Raw genomic sequence first — 22,977 nt, forward strand, 5'->3', positions numbered from 1 at the left:
GACGAGACTGCAAACGCGCAGTAAACAAATTAAATATCACACACACACACACACACACACACACACACACACACACACACACACACACACACACACACACACACACACACACACACACACACACACACACACACACACACACACACACACACACACACACACACACACACACACACACACACACACACACACACACACACACACACACACACACAGTATCTGTACAGCGCTGCTGCCCCCGCAGGACTCTGTAGGTGGAAGAAGCAGCAGACTGGAGGCCACTGATTATTGGGACTGCGTGGGCACCCTTGTGAAAAATTGATATAACGAGAACTCGGCCGGGTGGGTAGAAAAGTGTGCCTGTGTGTGTGTGGGGGAGGGGGTGGTTAATGGTGCAGGCGGGGAGGTACGTGAATATTACCTCTTCCATCTTTTTCAGACCACCCACACACACACACACTTCACCCCCCCCCCAAAAAAGAGATCTGCCGGCACCAAAATAGAGAAAGAAAGAGCCAGACTCCAAACACTAACTAATGAGTTTCTTCCCTCGCAGTCACAAATCATGAAAGATGTGAAGCCTGTTTTATTCAGATTTTATTTCAAATTAAATCAAAAGCTGCCTCGAAGAATCTGCAACTACTGTCACTACCAACTGATCTCTTTAGTCTTTTATCAATTACTTAATTAACCTGGTGGGGGGGGGGGGGGGCACAAATTCAGTGTTGTGATTATTAAGATATCACAGCAGAAAAAAATAAATAATTCTACGACATAAAATTCCTCCAATCTTTGTTTTTTTCATATAAATTATTGGGGTAAGTTTTGCATTTCGAGCCTTTTAAAGAGAATTCAAAGAAATGAAGGATGTAAAAATCCCTCTTCGGTTAAACTTGTCATAATTGGGGGAAAATTGCATCATGAGGGATAACGAGCCATAAAGTTTAGGAAACACCGATTTAGTCAACAAGGTGCCAGAAAAAGTCAAACATAATTTCCCAGAATCCAAAGTGTTCAAAGTGTTTTATAGGACTAAACTGTACAAAAACACAAAAGATATTCAGTTAACTATCATATTAAGCAGTATTCAGATCCTTTACTTAAGTAAAAGTCCCAATACCACATTGGCAAAATACTCTATTACTTGTAAAAGTTATGCATTATAAAGTAAAAATACATATGTTATGCTATTATATTTTATTATTAGAAGGCATTCATGTTTGAGCAGCATTTTACAGTCATTTTTTAATATTTGGTAACCAATGAGTATTTACACTATAGATTCATCTGTAGATCGTTTCATTAATCTTTTGGTTTGTAAAACATTACAAAATAATGAGAAATGCCCCCAAAGGATTCAATTGACTATAATTGAAGATGAAGAAACGCAGCAAATTGTAACATTTGAAGAGATATCGGTTATGAAAATAGCTGCAGATGAAATGTAGTGGACGTATAAAGTAGAGGACAAGGGAAGTCCCCAAGTGAAGTAAAGCACTACTGGTTACTGTTTCAGATAAGACGTGAAAACACTGAACTTCAGCAGCGAGTCAGTCTTCACACAAACACCTGCTTCTTTATTTCTGTCTTTCAGAGGCAAGACGGAAAAAAAGGAAGTAAAAACAAGCTGCACGTCAAACTTCATCCAGTCCCCCTCTGGGTTGTGAGGTGCTGTGACACAGAACTAACCGAGCTCAGCGACTGACGGCCGGTCTGTGGACGGGCCTCGTGGGACAGGAAGCACATCTTAATTTTATTTTAGAGCCAAAAACTCATTTTGCACACATACAGTGAGCTCTGTGCATCATCCGAAGAAGATGAAGGAGGAGGAGAAGAAGAGGAGGAGGAGAAGGGGTCACAACAATTTTACCACCCAAAAAAAAATCTATTCCGTTTTGTTTTTCCTTTTGTTACTTTTCATATACTTATCTCATGTTTCTTTATTGTTGTTACTCTATGAAACTTGCTCAATACTGCTTTTTTTATTTGTAATGTATTCATGTTTTTCATGTGTTTGTTTGTTTGACTGGTTTTAGAAATAAAATAAATAAATAAAAGATGAATTCTACAGTTCTATGACAGCTGGGTAATTCCATTTCCGGAGGAAGACAGTGGGATACGATTATCGGTCGGTCGGGACAGCATTATGAGCTGTAACTGCCGTATGAGAGCGGTGCAGAGCAGCGGCCTTGAGCTAACTAGTGGTGCATGCTCGCATGCACAAAAACATGCAGGATCTCTGCTCAGGTAGACATCACTCAACTGTATCTTTACAAAGCAAATAGTTGTTCGCTGCTATATTGATGTTAAACACAACAGCCACAGAGTCTCAGAGAATGGAGGGCTTTACAGTAACAATTTACAGTAAAAATCAAACTTCGTCACAAATTAAACCCAGGGCTGACACGTCAGTCTGTTTTCGACAGAGCAGCCCGGCGCCCCGCAGGTCCTGTCAAATCAAAATTGAAAGCAGCGCTGCCCTCGGTTGAAAGAACTTGTTGGTTACCGCGGCAGCACAGCGACTGCTTCCTGTCTGTGTCGTTCACTTGGTCGAGAGCCTTTCTCACTCAGTTTGACGAGAGCGGAGGTGTTTCGCTGTGGACTTTTATTAGAAGTCAAAAAACATCACAAACAAACAGAACTACGTCTGACCTCACTCCCGACACCAGCGTCCCCAATTCAGCTACTTTATGACGATAAATAATGCAGGATATGTCCGAGTGTTTCACAACAGTCTATAGGACAAAATGTTCATGTCTTACCCTGCTGTTGTTTCATGGAACAAATACTCTGAAGCTCCTATTGTTCGGGAACAAAAAAAAAAAAAAAACATGGAGAAAGAACAACAAGTGCACACAGACACACACTCACTCCAGTGTCAACACAAGTAGTCACAAGTCTGTGTTTCCGCCCTATCAGCTGTGACTCTGCAACGGTGCGGGGCGGTTTCCTACGAACAATGTGACGAGGAGGGGAATTCCTGTAAGGCTCATGAAGAGGGGTGGGGGGAGGGGAGGGAGGGGGGAGGGGAGGGCCTGCCCAGACAGAGCAGGCCGGGTGACGTCACTTAAACCGGCTTTGGCACCCTTCAGGGGATCCTGCTATCTCGCTCTCCGTCTCTCTATCCGTTTGTGTCGGAGGGGGAGGAATTTAATGTTGCCCAACAGCTCACTCACTGGGTGAGGAAGGCTTCCAACTCTCCTCCTACGGCTTCTCTTTCAATTCATTCTCAGCAAAGAGGTCGAATCGTAACTGTTGCGTAGTTTTGTTTTCAGGGTGTCTGACACACTTAAAGGCGACCAACCGACATGTTATTAATCGAATGTCTGGTCAGATTCATGAACATGTTTATTTTGATCAGATAGTAATATTGCCAAATTTAGGCACACACATATATATGCATGTATATATATATTTATATATATATAAACATATACACATACATACATATACATAAGCAGCAAAATACATTTTTGACTGAAGGGGGACTTTAAGTTTGTGGTTGTGTAAAACACACTGGACGTCCTATAGAGTTTCCCACGTCGGGCCTTAAAAGCAGCAAACTACTTGTGTTAGATGACATAAGCATCTCTCTGAGTGAAGCTCGCCTGTACGTTTAACCTCACTGCACTGGAGGGAGAAAAAAAGGAAGCTCCCTCTGCTTTGTTTTTGGATTAGTCAGTACGGGGAATTCTGAGGGTTTTACAGTTTGGCCACAAAAGAGGTTCAGAAAATCTGATGAATATTTACACATGGCCAGGGACAGCAAACAGTGTGACCAAGCAGTTTCTGCAGTGTCATTGCCGGGGTACAGACGGTAAATACTTCACAGGCAAAGACTCCAGAATCAACATCGTGCTCTGTAATTACACCGGCCAAAGCGACGGCACAGAGCTGGTGTTGGCAAAAAATAAGCACTGAGTCACTGAAACGGCCTCTACTGTTCTTAAAAATGACCTAAGGAGGGATCACTGAGCAAACGCTGCCCATGTAAGTGTTCGTGTCGGTGCGGGGGGAGAGGGTTAGGATGCACCGCCTCCTCCCTTTGGGAACAATCTGAGTTAATGACAGCTGAGCCGGTGATAATGCAACAGAGCCTAAATTAAGTAATCCAGCTAGTAACCTCTAATACTCTGTGCGTGCTGGATGTCCATTGGGTTAAAGATGTCCGCAAACGCACACAAACACACAGTCAGTCAGTCTTCTGTTGCTAAAAAATGTCTCCGCATACAACCAGACGCCCACGCTGACCCCTTCACACCCTGAATACCAAACTGACACCAATCCACAACCACAGGAGGAGGGGGGGGGGGGGGGGGGGGGGGGGAGATGAATAACAAAGCTCAATCGCAGAGTTAGACACTATTCAGAAAGCTCCCATCATAACCTTCTTTTCACTGGGCTTCATCTCAAAGAGGAACGCGCTCAGAACCGCATTAAGCCGCACACAAAGGCCACAGTCACATGTCCCTTCGTTCATACGGAATGAGCTGATTTTTGGGCAAAAAGACTTCAACTTTTATCGGAAGCACAAAAGTCAAACTGCAAACCAGCGTGTTTGAGATGCTTGTACTTTGATTATTTCTATTCCATGCTACGTTAAACTTCTACTCCACTACATTTAAATCGTACATTGTAAAGTTAATTGAAAGTAAATGGTTACTTTTCAAATAAGGATTTTACAAAGAAACAGCAGCAACAGTAAAATGCTGTCAGTATAAAGTCTAATAATGTCATATATATATAAGAATATATCAGTCCCAGGTGTACCGATACTTAAGTTTCATAAGCAGCCTACATTGTAACTGATATGAATACTTGTTCCACAGCTACTAACGTCCCAGAGAAGCCTGAACACGACCACTTACCATCAGAGACACATTTATAGCTCACAGGCATTGACGCAACCGTGAGTCCAATCAGAGGAATCTCACACATATCTGGCCAATAAGTTTCATCCGGTTGACAGATGTTGCTCTCGAATCTCTGAATCTAATCACAGTGCCGTCCTCGCTATGGGAGGAGATACTATTGCAGCCGCCAAGCCTTCTAGGAAAAGAGACAACTCTTAATCAGATCTGGAGCTTATGAGGCTGAGCGCAGCAAGAGGCAGCGGGTGTAACAAAAGGCAGTGGGCCTGTACAGGAAATAAGGATCTAAACGGTACGTGAGGTCATTGATCATGTTATAAAACAGCAGTGGTATCCTGCTCAGGATCAGCTTCTGTGTCTTGGCTGCCTCTCACCTACCCTCTTCCGTCTCCCTCCTCCTTTCTGCTGTTTCGACTGCAAAACAGCCGTCAGCCTCCCCATCCGCTGCCTCCCACTGCTCACTCCTTAGAGGAGGAGCTGAGATGTTAATGAAGGCTGTTGTGATGTAAGTCTAAGTGAAGTGTTGTTCATGGAAACATGCGAGACACGTTGCCAGCATGAATTCCATTTTGATTTAATTCAAACAAATGTCCTTTTTCGTTCTTGTCTTGATTGTGGAATGAAGACATAATTCTTATTTCAGCTGTTGAGCCGGTTTAGAGCTGAAATCATGAATTCATTAGTCAAGAAGCAGCTACTTTGATAGTCGATTAATCATTTTACAGTGTGGTGCATTATGGTTCTGCCATACAGTGTTATTACAGTGTGTTGTTACTGTGTTTCTACTATACAGTGTTATTACAGTATGTTGCTACAGTGTGTTTCTGCCAAACAGTGTTGTTACAGTGTGTTGTTACAGCATGTTATTACAGTGTGTCACAGTGTTGTTACAGCGTGTTGTTACAGCATGTTATTACAGTGTGTCACAGTGTTGTTACAGCGTGTTGTTACAGCGTGTTGTTACAGTGTGTTTCTACCATGAAGTGGGTTGTTACAGTGTGCAGTTACAGTGTGTTGTTACAGTGTGCAGTTACAGTGCGTTGTTACAGTGTGTTGTTACAGTGTGCAGTTGGCTTGTCTGCAGAGACCGGTGGCTGTCTCTGCAGACTCCCACAGGGCTCTCCTGTAGCTGCTCTGAGGCTCTCTCTGGTTTCTCTCTCTGTGGATGCCGCCACACAACCATCTGCTTTTATAGCTCATTTAGCACATACACGCTCTCGTATATACATGACTGGTACCGCATGTAAACACAGAGGGACATGTTTCAACAGTGGCCATAACCGACAGCCTTGTGTATGTCAGCCAGCGAAGCGTTGAGAGTCAGAAAATGTACCTTTTGAGGGTTTCAACCTGGGAAAAAAACAATCAAAATATAATTTTTTTTACAGAAAACCATCACCTAGCAATATTGCTTTTCACAGAAACGAGCCCGAGCGTGGTCCAAAAACTGTACGTGAGCCAATTGACTGTTATCATCTTACAGTTACCGTCGTCCATATTACATATTAGGGCTGCAACTAACAATTATGTTCCTTGTTTCACTTAATCAATTCATTGTTTGGTCAATAGAGTGTCAGTGAAAAATACCTTGCAGAATTGATGTATCCAGATGACTTGCTTTGTCCAATCTCCATTCCAAAAACCCCGAATCCATTGACTTACTACCACATTTGAATCAAAGAAAAGCAGGTTTCGACTGTCTGTCGAACCACAAACATTCTGAATTACAGAAACGTAAAAGCAGCTTTTGACCTTTGATACGGTTCTGATGGATACTGCCGCAGCGTCTTCCTCTGTGGTGTTGTTGTTGCCACCCACCTCCACGCCATTCACTGCTGTTACTCTGTGCTTTCCTCCGCCATCAGCAGTAGGCAGGAGGTAACATTACATAACCACACACAGCTCGAGAGACATGGCGTTCCCTCGCTGTCTCTTTATGTTCCTCCTCCTCCTCCTGCTCCTGCTCCTCCTCCTCCTCTGAATCCCCAATTTCCCCACCTTGTCTTCCTGTTCTCCTCCCTCCCTTCTGCCTCTTCCCATCATCATCAACCTCATCCCCCAATTTTCAAATGTTCTCCCTCACAGTCTCTTTCCTGCCTCTGCTGCCCACTCCCTCTCCTCCGATACGATCACATCAGAGTTTAAAAACAGAACCAGGACGAGGAAACCAACAACATGTCTGCGTCTTATACAACCAAACTGCTCCACTCACATGTTCACATCTATACGAGCACAAAAATGCCAATGCCTGTCCTAATTAGAGCTGCAACCAACTGTCATTTTCATCATTGAATAAACATTTTGCCAATAAAAACCCACATCACAACTTCCTATCGGAAGAGCCCAAGATAACCTCTTTAATGGCTTGTTTTGTTTGACCAAAGATATTCAGTTTATTAAACTAAAGTAAGACAAATAGAAGAAGCTAAGTCTCACGCTTAAGGTGCTGGAACCATGACAAGATGACTAATTAATAGTCAAAACATTATCGTAAACATTATCGTTTCTCTCCAAGATAATAATCAAGTTTCCAAACCAATTTCCAGAAAATCTACAACACCAAAATGACAATATATGCGCATTTCCATCTACGATTGCTGGTTATGTCAATATTGAGAGTTGGTTCATCGAGAGAAACAGCTGGTGACTCTAATTCTTCGGTCACCTGCCATTAAACTATCAGAGAAGTAGAAGAGGATGCTGCTAGAATTAAAAGACGGAATGGAAATTTGGCCTTTGTTTCATGTACTACTTTGAGGAACATTGCGGTCTCCTTATTGCGCCACACAGATGTGATGATTTTGTCTCATCACTGGATGTTTAAGTCACCTACATCATGGACGTCAAAATGCCTGTTCACATTTCACCTATGTTTTTAATCGATAGATCAACTTTTCCACCTCAGCCGAGCTAAAAACTAGATATTTTTCCCCAAATTTTTGGCGTTTTTTTTTTATACAAATTCAAACTATCCATAAAAAACTTAATAAGTAAATGTGACAAACAATAAATCCTGCACCACTGGAGGATTAACGGAGGCCACTGCAGACTGGGCGGGACGTTTCCAGGAGAGCTAATGAGATGACGCATTTAAAAGAGCCTAATGGATTTACGGCGGAATTTAATAGGAAAGCAAATTAACAAAAGGATGTTTGCAAATGAACGAACTCCGTCAGGATGCGTTCACGTAACGGCACTCAGCGTGCTGCTCCTCTGTGATAGCTCCATCTATACATGAAGCGGAGTGAGTCTGGTGGTCCCATGGTGCGTTGAGGAACAAGTCAGAAGTGTCTTAAGTTCAGCTCTGCTCTATCTCCGGGCCGAGACACCGGTTGCGTAACACCGGCAGCTCATCCACAGGCTTATCCCGTCCTCGTGTTGTCCGACCGGGGGGGGGTAGGAGCCCTTCCGACCGACGTACGTCACACATCTCAGAGCAGATGTCAATAAGAAAGACGAGCAGCGGGAAATGTTTTGGGCTGGTGTGGAATGCAATAATAAGATTTGACAAAAAAAAAAAAACCGCTTGAGGAACTTGTGTTCTTGGTTACATTCAGATTATTTTCTGTTGAATTGAACCCTAAAATAAGAACAGCTGACACAGTTAGTTGGTTAATTGATCAGTCGACTATTTTAATATGCCTTTGACATTTCATGGTTCCAGCTTCTCAAATGTGAGGATTTTCTGCATGTTGCTTGTCTTACATTATAGTAAACTGAATATATATTTATATGTAGCCTATCTTTTTATATTGTCTTGCGCAAGCAAAACTGTTGTTAGACACAATAAAAAAAAGCAATCTGAAGAAGTCACCTTAAGCTGTACAACTTCTGACTGAAGACCCTCATTTCTATCAATCGAGAAAACAAATTCTCAGATGAATCAATGATGAAAACCCTGCAAAATAAGTGAAAATTTCTGATCAATTTAAATACAATTCATCCCATCGCAGCAGGGTCAACATCTCATAAAAACAACAAACCACAAACAGCGAGGCAGGAAGGGAACATACAGAAGAAAGGAGGAGAACTGAAACGATGTAAAATGGCATGAGAGAAAGAGAAAAGGAAGAGATGTCGTCACACAATGTGACTGAGCAAACAAGAACAAACTCCGCGAGCTCAGGCAGCACACAGTACACAGTACCTGTTAGCAGGGAGAAGTCGAGCCAACCAAAGTGGACACTTTCTCAGAAAGAGTAGCTGCTGGTTCTCCCTCCCGGAATCAAGTGTGCTTACGAGGGAGGGGGGGGGGGGGGGCACCTGACATTCCCGACCCAGACAGTCAGAGACTTCCCCAACTAATAACCGCTGACATTCCTCTGCCTCTGTCTCCCGGAGAGCGTGTGTCCTCAGTCTGTCCTCTCTCACTAACTGTGTCGCTGTGCTTTCACTTCTCACTTCTGGCTTCTTTTCTCCACTGTCAGTGTAACCACGCTTCTTCTTCCTCCTCCCTGCCTGCCTTTGTGTTCCTTCTCCCTCCCTCCTCTCCTCCTCTTCCTTTTTTTTCTTCTTCTTTTAAAAATCCCTGCTCTTAAACCAGGGAAAGCCCTCCCTGCCGAGCAGCAGCTCTCTCTCTCTCTCTCTCTCTCCCCCCCTCTCTCTCTCTCTGTCTCTCTTATAAAAAAGAAAACAGGACTAATTCCTCCGTAACTCACACGCGCGTTGTCGACATCAGATTAGCAGCTAACCTACTTGTGGCGTAGCTACAAACCTCCCGCGCCTCCGCAGAGGCTATAAATACTCCTCCGTTGTATCGGCGCATTGATCCGATCGGCGGGGACTAATGAGGGCGCTAATGGGGAAGAGGTGCGCGGCGCGACCTGCACCGCCTCCACGTCAACACCGCGAGGAAAAAGGAGGGACTGAAGAGTGTGGATGCAAGTCATGATTATGTTGTGTTTTTTATGAATCAAGACACATCTCGTCTTGTTTTGTCTGACCAACAGCCCAAAAACACAGAGACACATCAGACGAAACAAATGCTGCCTCACAAATGAAATATTTGATGTTTTTGCTAGAAATAAAATGTATGTATCAAATCATTAAACTGGCTCTGATACACACGTGGAGTCCACCTCATCAGGTACACCCGCACGATATGCTGAGTCATGTTGAAAACTCCTGTGAATCCATTGCCAACAATAGACGAAAGTAAGGCAGCTTTGGTATTGACGACCTCCCAAAATCTCTGCCAGGTGTGGGCTCACGTAAAAAGAAAAGCAATGTTGTTTAGTCTGTAGTAATGTGGAAGAGCGGACATCAAAATGTCCCTGATGTCATGAGGTTGTTCACAAAGCTGTGCAACAAACAGGTCAAATCCAACAGATGATTCAATATGCAACGATGTCAAAAGCTGCAAAAGCTTTGAATTGAACAGCGATCAGTCAGTGAACGTTCGTCATTTCTGATCCATGAAATGACTTGAATGATTGAAAGGAAAAGTTTTTACGTTCCTGTTTGCGTATGAATGAAACAGAGATATCTGTTCATTAGTGAGGTTTGCAAGTGCAGGTGGAGCCAAGCCAGCTACTGTTTCCAGCCTTTATGCTAAGCTAAGCTAAGCACCTTATTTTTGATCTTCTTGAACTCTCAGAAAGAAAAAACAAATACTGAACGAGCAGTCACCAAAGTTGCTGTCCATTCATCTCTCTGTTCATATCAGCGCTACAGGTGAGGATGACTGTTTTCTTCATCGCTCACTCAACTGGACGGGGCTGATAACACACGCCCACACACACACACACCATCAGACACAACACCTGCACACACACACACACACACACACACACCGCTGAGACTCACTGATAGTCATGCCGAGCACATGAAGAAAATGTAAAAAATAAAAATTCTAAACAATTCCCGGATTTCATTTTTACAAGACACACCTGAACCAGAGAATGAGTCACACATCAACGCCCTGCAGGTTCTCTCTCTCACACACACACACACAAACACACACACACACACACACACACACACACACACACACACACACACACACACACACACACACACACACACACACACACACACACACACACACACACACACACACACAGCTTCCTTGTTATTTATTTTGATGAAGTGTGTGTTTGGGGGTAGCCGGCAGAATCAACCAGAATGCGAGGTCTAAAAATATCACTGGAGGATTGTTTTTCTTAAACTCGCTCTTCCTCGCTGTTCGAGGAGGAAAGTCGCGGCTCAGAATCCCCCAGAGTCTCTCCCGCCCGGGAGGCATCGGGGAGCTCAGAACCCCCCTCCCAACATCTCTTCCCATGGCAACAGCGGCTAAAGGAAGAGATGGCCCGTGTTACGCAAGAGGATGAAGCTTCCCCTTCCTCCTGCTCCTCCTCCTCCTCCCTCTCTCACATATTTCCACAGCCTCCCTATTAACCCTCTTTACGTTTGCCCCTATATCGCTCTCCTTACCCTGACATCATTCCCCCCTCTTTCACCCTCTCTTTCACACCCTCAACTCTGGCGCTCTGCCATCATCCCCTTCCCCATCCTCGACTGCCTCTCCCCCCCTCTCCATTTGTCCCCCTTTCACCCTCTCTCCCCAGTCTTCTTCCGAGGAATTTATATTTGACCGTGGCTGCAGAAACACTGCTGCTGCAGCACTGCTGAGCGGTTTTCGGTTAAAAAAAGAGAAGCTGTTCCTCCAGTCAGCTGTTGGTTGGTTTGCTGGAGGCTTGATGTGACCCCATGACCCTGCTGAGGGGAGCGGAGCTGCCCATCGTAAAGCCGTCGTCACCTTTTCAGGGTTTCTGCAGGATTCACCAACTTTAGGACTTTTACGATCTTTGTAACACCACATAGTGAGATGTAACATACTTTGTAACTTCTAGAAGGGATACCTTCATTAATACAAACTGTTTCCTTCAATGCGTATTTGCTGTGGCTGAACATTAAAAGGTATTTTAGACATGTGGGTCAGGGTCGTGTGGGACGAGGACTCGTCACACCTGACGGCTTGTCACTCCGCTCCTGCAGCAAGCCAGAAGGTGGCGGCCGACGACCTCCTGACCTCGCTCTAAATATAGGTGTGTGCCTACGTCTTTAAAATATTGACCCGACCTCGTCCGACCCGGCTCAACCTTTCCGATGACTGACACTCTGTTCGGGGGGGGAGGGGGGCTTTCAATCTTTCACCATCAACCCACCAGAGTCCACAGGGTCGTTGGGCAGCCAAGGACGAACTCCCCACCCCTCTGCTCCCCCCTCCCCACCGACGGCCACTTCGGGGCGTGCAACGCTCACTCCCTCCGTCATACTCCTCCCCCGCATACCTCACTGAGTCGATACCTAACTAAACACACACGGATGAAGCAAAAACACGTTTGCCGCCGGTGGCGAGCAGCGAGGAAACAAAACAAAGAGTTTATGAATGAACAGGCTTCGTCATATGAGGCGGGGCCCCTGTTTTTATGTGTTTTTTTTAAAAGAGGCCCGACAGGAGGAAGTTGTTTGCCAACATGATAAGGGTCTGCTGATTCCTGTAAAATCTCACACTGAGCAGACATTTACATGAACGTGTGCAGAAGTCGCTTATTCAAGTTCCGTTGGAGATTCTCCCAGTTTTAAGTCGGATTTTATTCAGACAAAGTTCTTGGATGACTGTTTGTGATGGGACACATTTGAGACATTTTTATTGTTCAACAAAATTGTTGTTTATTTCTCTGTGTTGCTCAAACTATTGATTATTGATTTTGTCTTTTTTTGGGGTAATTTGTTTATACTGTTTAAGTCATTTATCAAGCAGAGACAGCCTAACATTAGCTGGTTCCAGCTTCTCAAATGTGAAGATTTGTGACTTTTCTCAGTTTTATAACACTTTAAATTGATTATAGGAGTTTTGGGACCGATGGTTGGACAAAATCAAACGTCTGAAGATGACACTTGGACTCTGGGAAACAATCGGGGGTATTTTTCACCTTTTACTTGACAATTTAGAGAAAAACAAAGATTAGTGAGGAATGGCACTAATATAAAAGAAGACTCACAATGTCGATTGAGTACGGACCTTAAAGTCACAACATGGTTAGCTTAGCTGAGCATAAAAACTGGTAGCAAGGGGAAACAGCAAGCCTTGCTCTTTCCAAAACGCTTACAAACGTTTCTCTAACTAAACTAACACACGTCTTGTCCTTAAGTACAAGCTGACAAGATGTTATTTTTGTAGCGCCGCCATCACAAACTATTGTCTCAGCAGTGTTGTACCAACAAACACAAAGAGCATCCGTCACTGCACGCCACAAAATGCTCGCTGCAATTTTCTCTATAATCATTTCAAAATGCTTGTTTTGCCACTAAATGCACAGCACTTCTTCAAGTTTCCTCTCCGAGCTTCTCCACAGATCACTAAGTGTTTAAGAGGGGAGGAGGACAAAAAAAAAAAAAAAGCCTCTACAGAAGCAGAGAAGTGCTGTGTGGAGATTTTTTAAGAAAGCAGACCGACACGTCTCCTGGCGGCAAAGTGTCGCTTTAGTTTGTCGCTTGTAAGCGAAGCAACAGTTTCTGATCGTTGGTCCTCCCCCTCCCCAGCCCCCTCCCCCCCCCTCGTGCATGTGACCCCCACACTGCCTGATAATGGCGGACGTCCCACGTGGCGGAGAAACGACAAGTGTCAGGGTTGATAAATACAGCCCACAGCCTGACCTTTAGGAAACCACGCGGCTAACCTCTGCCCTTCTCGCCCACCTGCCCTTCACATCTGGTGGGCACAGCGGCAGAGGACTCTCCTGAAGGCTAGACTCACAAACTGAACCAAATGGAATCAAATGGAATTTATCCCCTTAAATTCGGCCGTAACGTGTGTAATCAGTGAAGAAAATACACATCCGTGAGCAGAATTAAGACGCTGACATTGAATTAATTATGAGCTGTTGTGCCGCTGCGGCAAAAGTGCTCCCGCTAATGCTAATAGCGGAGCGGCTTCATTGGCATGAGGGGAAATCGGAGTCAGCAGCTCTCCCGACGACGGCCTTATGAATCAATGCATGATCTGAGCGCAGCCCCAGACTGGACACCGACTTGAGAAAAAAAACAGGATGAGGAGCAGTGAGCAGAGAAGAGGATTCTCAGAGGAGTTTTTGAACCAGAGAGGAATGTCTGAGTGTACCTTCAGGGCTTGTCGCTCAAGAGGACGGGAGGAGGGGGGGGGGCGGGGGGGCACCAGATCTGAAGCGACGCCGGCATATTTCCACCATTTTCTCCCTCGAACCTTACTGCCCAGCTCCTCTGGTTGAATCGACAGTACGGCTGCTCTCTCCTCCTCTTAGAGCGATTCGTTCTTTTTTCCCCCTCAAACCTTCTCTGACAACACGATTGTGGCTACGAAAACCTTTTCAGACGTGTCCACCCAAGCTGGCTTCGTCAAGCTGTTGAAGCGCTGGCATTCTGTCATTCAGACATGACTTATACGTTCACGAAACATTTGGCTGAGGCGGAAAAATTGGTGCACGTGCAATGGAAACAAACTGAGCGAATACGTCGAGAGGCACATGAAGCACGCGACTTAAACGTCGACTAAAGAGAACTACAATTTGATGCCTTCACGGTCGTATGCCTCCGCCAACCATGTCAAGTTCCAGGTTGCAGGTTGCGACATACATCCATGTTTGTCCAAAATGTCATCACTTTATCATTTCCTATTAGACATTTGCGCAGAACTGTCATGAGAGTGAAAAAAAACTTGGTTTTGTGAGGCCACAGTGACTTTTAACCACCAAAATCGAATCAGTTCAGTCGGATGTTTGTGGCAAATTTTTAAGAAATTCCCTTCAGGGGTTTCCTGAGACAGTGTTCACGAGAACGGGACAATAAAAGAGACATAAAAATGGCGGCAGATGAAAACCTCTGACTTGACTGATGAGCAGACTGCAACCTTCCTCAAATGAATACACGAAATAAACGTACATATTTGCCATTTTTCCAATTTGTTTGACTGGATCTTTTTTGGATGACGTCATCTCGTTGCGCCATCTTCCAAATCTGATAAATGACGAAATCAATATGAAAATGTATCAGTGAGCGACTTCTGCTGCCTAAAAAACATGCACAAGCACTTCAATGACAGGACGTTAAACTGTGACTCAGGTGACATGAATATTTTTGGGGTTTTGGACTTCTGTTTCAATAAAACAGGCCATTTTGAAGAAGTGGGCATTATGGGAAGTTTTGATAGAAACTTTTTTTTACAAAAACACACTCGTACAACCATATAACCAGACCAGCGCTCCTTCTAGCAGAGCTCTTAACATACGAGTGAGCCCCCCTAGCCCCCTCCCAGAATGCTCCTCTGCCCTCCTCCCTCCCTGCACATTCGTGGGAGGTTCCAGCCGTAGGACACAAGGAACAGCACCTGCAGACCGAGACTCATGCTGCTCTGTTTCCCTGGCAACCCCTACATCGGGCTTTGCGTGTGCAAACCATTAAGCAATGCCAGCTCTGCATACACACACACACACACACACACACACACACACACACACACACACACGCAGCTGCTTGCACACACACACACAAACACGGCCCCCACACAACAAACCTTTTAAGGGTTTCCGGCTTACAGACGTTCCCTTCTCTTTTTTTTTTTTATTTGAGTTTTTCCAAAGCATTTAAATTTTTTAGGAGTTTTTTTAAACTCCTGCAGCTTAACTGGCGTCACATTTCCCCCCACAATCATAAAAAAAAAGACGGACCCCCAGAGTTTCAGAGTCCAAACAGAGGCAGGTTTTGTCGGGGCACTTCTCTGCAGATGACATACGTCCTCGCTGCGTATAGGAGCTCTCCGCCCCCCCATCTGTGTGTCGTGAGCACATCTCCGAAATAATGTGACATCCAGCCTCGCCAGCGCCAGGAGAATTTCTTCCACTATTCTGGGCCTGTGCGCTGACGTGAGCAGAGGCAAATCCTGCCGGCCCCCACCCTGTTTTGTTTTTTTCCTTCTCCTTCCCTTAACTCGTCATTCCCACTCAGACGCTCACGCCTCTCCGAGTTGCCAACATCAATGCCGCTCAGCAAAGTTTCCAGGAAGTGGCTCGGGGGGGGGGGGGGCGGCACAAAAGCTCACCTGTGGAGGGGAGAAAGGTACTAACAAGTAGGGGAAGGTCAACCGTTCGTTAGCTCCAATTTAACTCGGCCTCTCTGAGCCCTTCACTTGTGCTTTGCTTTGAAAAGTTTAAGCCCAACACACACACACACACACGCACACACGCACACACGCACACACACACACACACGCACACGCACACAAAGGCCGTAAACAGTCAGGTCATCTGTCTTCAGGGGGTCGTACGTAAATGGCCGAGTGGGTGGCGACACACACACACACACAAAAAAACACACCTGGAGCAGCTGTGGACATCTGAGCAGCGACAGGTAAACAGGCCTTGGCAGGCTGTTAATGAAGGATGCCTCGATCATTCGTAGAACATTTTGTCTCGCATGGAAGTGCATCTCTGCCTCCACAGAGAGACGCTCGCAGCACAAGATGAGAAGGTGCACGACTTAACGAATGGAGAAACACACACACACACACACACACACAAGACCTTCTCTGCACAAGCAGGCGGGTGGTGTTGGCTGTGGTATTAGTCACCAGCGTCGGATAAAACAGGCAGGAGTTTGAGAGACATTCATACTGAGAGTCTGCACACAGCGAACGGGTTTAGGTGAGGTGGGAGGAAGAAACGCCAAAGTGGGAGGGAATTCAAATCATTTCTTTGTTTCATGTGAAAGTAAACTGAAGATCTTTTGGTGTGTGAAGTTATGAACAATGTTTGTTATCGTCCCGGCCGACAGTCTAAACCCAAAATGATTGATCAAGAAAACAATCAGCAGAATATTCGCTACAGTGAAAAAAACGGTTGCAGGTTTGAACGGCGTACATTTTAGCATCGCGTGGTCACCGCACAGGAGCGTGTGAAAGTATATGAACGATACGGCTATAAGTGAATTCAGACTTTACCTTTGATTGAAAACGGTTTGAATTGTGATCATATATTTGGTTACAGTCACATTAGGATCAGCTGGATGACCTTTGCAGTGCAGTAATTAAGAAGGGCTCCACTAGGATTAACATGTTCTTCATTATGGTGCAACACTTTTAACGAGACACAGAGAAGTTACCATGGGAGACAAATGTCAGCTCACAATAGAGGAGAAAGAGAGAAGTACTCTGAGAAATGAAAGAGGAACTTGCGTATGAGCGCTGTGGTTAAAGAGCCAATCTCCAAGAGTCTTCATTTAAATAAATGTCTGTTGCTGAAGGAGGCAACACAACGGTGATTGAGCGTACGACCCCCAGATCAAAGTATTGCAATAGTTATACATTTGCACTATTATGAGCTGGGTTTCTGTGGTGACATTCACGGGGGGAAAAAAATGCTGTATTATAGTTTTCTCAGTTGTGTACACACACACACACACACACAAATTGAACGATGCCCAAGACTCCAGACTGCTAAACTCAAAGCACATTTCCTTTGTTTTTACTCAAATAGAAATTCTAAATCAACCAGGAGTGAAATCTTAAGGAAGAAGTGAAAATACTCTAATAAAAGTAAAAAACTCATGCATTGAAAATCTAACTCAAATAAAAGTACACAAGTGATCAAATTGTACTTCAAGTACAAGATAATAAAAAAGTACTTTAAACAGTTGCTGATTAATTGACTAATTGTAGCAGCTCTGATTCTTACAATTCATTGGGAAACACGGTGTGTTGTCTCGTCAGCTAATTAAGTGGTTAAATAATTCCAATGAAATAAATAAAAAAGTGTGAATGTTTCTTAATTCACTTCTCCTTAATTAATCATATTTTCTTAATTTACAGTGAGCAAACGTTTGACTGGCAGTTGGCCGTCTGAAAATCCTCACAAATTATCCAACTCACAAACTGGCTTCCTCTAAACCAGATGTTGCCAGGTGTTGGGGAGGTTCCTCTCTCCCCCGCCGCGGTGAACTTGTTAACCTGAGTGGGCTGATCTGTCGCGGGGCGACCACCAGTTCGCGTGTCAAACGGCCCACGGTAATAAAACATAAATCACACCTCACAATTAAGAGTTCAGTCAAAATGGAGAAAGGGCACAAGCTCCCGAAAATCACTTTTTCCATCATCAAAAATATATTTTGCAGAATGTCTCACCGATTGAAACCAGCGCGCGCACACACACACACACACACACACACACACACACACACACACACACACACACACACACACACACACACACACACACACACACACACACACACACACACACACACACACACACACACACACACACACACACACACGGAAAAATAATTAAAGTAGATGCTTTTATTCCTCATTCAATAACAAGGAATATACATTATCGCACATTTCAGGATGGCAAAGTGAGCCATTTCCTTCACCTTATTCAATTTCACTCGCACAAACGATGGCCATAAAGATTCCTCCCTACCCGTCCCCAGCGCTGCCTCTCTGTCAAAGTGAAAGCCTCTCCGTTGGTTACCACTAATTCAAACAGACATCCCTGAACTAGTTTCGGCCCGTCTGTTGTAGTTACTGTTGCTAAAACCCGGGTTTATTCCTGCCTCTGGGGAGAAGTTCCCTTTGTGTGAGTCTCGCTGTGTTCAAACACACTGTAATTTGAAGGGACCGTACGGAAACACTGGTTTGGCTGCCTGTGCATGACACAACATGTAAAAATCCAGTCTCCGGGGGCCAACACGTTAACTCTTTCTCTGCACCGCCGAGGCGTTAACTTAAGCCGAATGGTTTTTTTAATAGTTTAAACCAGTGATAATCAACTGCGTGTCCCACCGACAACTTCAGAATTCACAACGGAAAAAAATGGATTCATGACGGGAAATGTTTTTTATACCTTTTATGAAAATAAGGTGCCAGAGTGCATACAAAAACATTGAAATAAACTCTAGCTTGTTTGTATTAAAGAGAAGGGAAAATGGTGCCAGGGGAGGAACCGGCTAAGCCCCACATTGTCCTCAAATCCTAGAAATGATTAACTGGCCTCCTGTGATTCTGCAAAAAGTGGACCCTGTGCAGGGCGAAGTGTCCCTGGTAGAGTCCCGCTGAGAGGATAGAGGCACCTTTGGACATATTTGAATAAACAGTCTAAGCTACGGGGCGTATTCCACGCCAACGGTTGACTGACATTTCAGGGCCGTTGTTGCTAGGAGCCGACGAACCTACCGAGCTAGGCTAACTAGCTCACACACTGAAAGTGGTGGACTACTACTTGACCTTATAAGGAGCAAGAACCCCTGTGCAGAAATACTCGGTTACAAATAAAAGTCCTGCATTTAAAAGGTTACTTAACAGAGCTCTATACGACATTCACCACATTAATATAGCAGCAGACATGTTTGCTATGTAAAGATATAGTGGAGTAATGCAAAGTATACTCATGCAACGGTTTGTGTCACATCTTACCAAAAAGTTACTCCTCATTTTTTGGTGCGTTTACCAAAGTCCAGCAACAGGTGGAACATTTTTGGCTCATTACATGAATACGGACTTTTCAAAATAAACGATCGTCTTCACAGGAAACAAGTTAGTTACTTTGTTAAGGTTTAGGAAAAGATTGTGGTTTGGATCAAAATAATATTCTTCCGACAATAACGGAAGTGATGGCGTGACTCAAGCATGGTAGTCGCATGACAAATAAATCCACCTCGACGTCGGACTCCTGGCTGAAAGAACGTTTCAACATTGTACGTTTCTCTGTAACACATGAAGAAACGTACAATGTTACAGATGTTACAGATGTTACAGATAGACAGCGTTGAGGTCACAGATGGGACGGACAACAGCAACGGCTGGTTACCCACCTGTGTGTGTGTGTGTGTACAATTAAAGTGGCATTACGAGTAACTTTAAACAGATATTACAAAAGTCAAAATGAATTTAATAGTCTGAATATAAAATGTAGGGTGTATTGCGTCTACAGAAAAATAAATAAACTTAAATGCGTTTCTTTTTGGTCAAAGTTTTGACTAAATAAGTACAGATCACCGTGAATATGCCAATTTCTTATCAATAACTATTTTTGGGTAGGGCTCATGATTTACAGTGTGTTCTCCACAAAGCCAAATGTTGCTGAGGCAGTGGTGGGGTATGCAAGAGACCCTAACTGTGGGATTAAAAGGGATTGGGACGGAACGTCAGAGCAGGTTGTAGAGCACAAGGCCGGGGGCAGAGAGCTGACAGAAGAGCCGCCACAAACCTCTCCGACCTTCATTTGTTGAGACACTCCGAGGTTTAAATGTAGCTCAAAATGAGGGCCGGAGAAGCCGGACTCTGTGGCTTCAAAAGCAACAAAAACAAACAACTACGTGTCCGGCATCGGGCCGTCTTCAGGTTATCGGACAACTCTGATTAGTGCAGTTCATTCCGACCCTGGATATTTAACCGCAGTCAGCGCCGAGGTCCGAGGCACAGTCGATCATTAACAGGAAACTGTTGTCACTTTGCTCTAAGTTACCGAGGCGGTGAAAAAAAAAAAACACATCATGGAAATCCGTCATCGTCCTGTCAAACTGGGCTGTTGAAGGCAATTGTTGCGCCTGCTTAGAGCACAATAAAACATAAAACATTAATCGGCCACCAGAGTTGATGCAATAAAACCTGCAAACTTTATTTCTGTGCATAAACATCCTCGTCAGCGTGGTGAAGGATGTCGTGTTGGGGGGGGACACTCCATCTCCGTCTCCCTGCATCGGCTTTATGGGTGTAAACATTTTCCACCTTGTTAAACGTACCACCCCACACACACACACACACACCTTTCACTGCAGTTCACCATTCATCACGCAGCATGTTCTCCACTAAAGACCTGTTGGGTTCTGGTGTGAGGAGCCTTTTCTTTATAAGGCAGGAGGAATGCCAGAGTCAGTTCTATAAACACTGGTGTTGCTAACAAGTCTGGGCATTTTCAGGGGCACGCTGAAAAGCCAACGCCACACAGACGGATGACAAACACCACGCACCGTCCGGTATGAAAGAAGTATATAGATCCTATACACACACTGTGAAAATAAGGAACTACAGTCACTGGATGTATACAGACAGAGAGTGAAAGCAGCAGAAAGGTTAATGAACTGCACTCATTTCTAAAGCGGTGGGTTTTAACTTGGGGTCACATTTTTCCGTTGTGACTGACTAACCAGGCCACACATCCTACAGCGCGCTGCACAACAGCGACTGCATGCTAATTTAAAGCACTTGAGAAGTGAGCTTACAGGTGTGCACCACACAGGAGAAATCATTGTTTCATTGTTTCATCTTGAAGCCCAACCAACGGTACAATCCTCAAAATTACTAAAAGCAGAGAAAAAAATCTGCACATTTGGAAAAGCTGGCACTATGAAATGTTTGGCATTTTTGCATGAAAAAGGACTTAAACAATTAATTAAAGGATTAATTGTCAAGTACATACAGATAGTACAATACAGATCTGCTCACTAAGAAAACACTGGTCGGAGGAATTACACTGTTCAGTCTGAATAAACTAACTTTTTCTTGTTGGTTTTACACTTTCCACTGTATTACATTAAGAAACCCTAATATCTCATTACTTCACAGTTTGCCTGGGAGCAGTGAGTATTATGCTGCTGTCCACAGAGAGACGGAGTCTGTCTGAGGGGGAAACCACTGAGTGTCCCTGCTTGGAGGCCAGCTGTGTGACAAAAGTAAACAAAGACTGGGAGGGAGGGGGGGGGGGGGGGGGGGGGGGGCAGGAGTTCCTAACTTCCTGCATTGCTGCCCACAAACTGCGTCATAGGACACGCAAACACTGGGAGCGCATGAGCTGTATGCCGACAGGCCTCAGGCGGGTTAGAAAGCGGTGTCAGTGTGTGCTGCAAAAATGTTGATGAAACATTTGTGAAATTAAGATTTACGTCCCGGTTTTTTTGCTGTTTTTTTTCTCCTTTCTTGACATCTCAGATAAGAAAAAACTAGAATTACCACATCAAGGTTGTCCGCCAACCAGTCAAGTTGCACTTAACATCCACGTCTGTCCAAAATATCCTCACTCAATCATTTTACCCTAATTTGAATTCTTAACTTATGGCCCAAAACGTGTTTTGTGAGGTCACAGTGACCTTTGACCAACACATTCTAACCAAACAAGTTCATGTGGAAGTTTGTGCCAAAATTTAGAAAATTTGCTGACGGTGTTCCTGAGACCTCATGAGAAAGAGGTCACAGTGAGGTATATGACCTGTGAGGTCACAGTGTCCTTGACCTTTGACCTCCACTTCCAATCAGTTCACATTTGAGTCCATACGAACGCTTGTGCCAAATTTGAAGAAGTTCCCTCCAGGCTGAGATATCGAGCTAACGAGAACGGACAACAGGAATAACTAGAGCCCATATAACAGCTCATGTTGTACTTTGTTTCTTGTTTACAGTGTGTGGTGGTTTATTATGTTTCATATAAAAGAAACACAGACAGAAATGTTCTCCCAAAGACTCAGAACAGACTCAATGTTCCTTCCTCTCTGCCAGTTGTATTGATCCGTTCATGTTTTGGTCATTTCTGCGTTTGAAAACAGAGTCACCACTTTAGGCAGACAGGAAGTAGTTCTTAGGTGCATTTTAGCTTTCTACAATTAATAATTCCTGGAAAATTGCAATTAAAAGCTGAACAAAATTAGTTTTTTGTTATACATGTACATGTATACATAGCTTGTAACTACTTATGAGAGTATTTCCTTTTTGCACTCAATAAAGTTCACGGAAATGCTGGTTTAAAATATGTTTTAGAATACAAAATTGCTTTGGAAGTCATATAAAATATCATGCTTAAGAGTGAAGACAATATCTCATCATGCAAAGTTTTGTCAGACTGCTGACAGCATGCTTGTACTCGTTCCCCTCCTACGCCAGCAAGAATGCAGCGCCGCCTTAAATTCACCTGATAGATGCAGCCGGGTCGGGACGGTGTCAATAAAACAAATGATTCTTTGTGCCCCCCGACAGAGCCGAGGCTTCCCATCATTAAGCCAGAACTCAGAATGCTGAGGTAAAAACCACGTTGACGTCAGTGTTGCAATTAATTGCTGCCATAGAGCAAAGAAAACACAACGT

General features: G+C 44.3%; 1 protein-coding gene across 5 annotated transcripts in view; it reads right to left on the reverse strand.

The window, feature by feature from the left end:
* Window positions 1-22,977, reverse strand: part of hivep1 (HIVEP zinc finger 1) — a 49,623-nt gene that overhangs the window by 19,627 nt on the left and 7,019 nt on the right. Inside the window, exon 1 of one of the 5 annotated variants that reach the window (XM_076105650.1) lies at window positions 2,763-2,981. The exons of the other annotated variants lie outside the window; for them this stretch is intronic. Within the exon in view, the coding sequence (XP_075961765.1) occupies window positions 2,763-2,778 (16 nt within the window). The 5' untranslated portion in view covers window positions 2,779-2,981. Of the gene's footprint in view, window positions 1-2,762; window positions 2,982-22,977 lie in introns of those variants that run through there. 5 annotated transcript variants of the gene reach the window in all.

This window comes from Anarhichas minor, unplaced genomic scaffold, assembly GCF_050575085.1.
Source record: "Anarhichas minor isolate MPS153535 unplaced genomic scaffold, ASM5057508v1 ptg000033l, whole genome shotgun sequence".
Classification (NCBI taxonomy): Eukaryota; Metazoa; Chordata; class Actinopteri; order Perciformes; family Anarhichadidae; genus Anarhichas; species Anarhichas minor.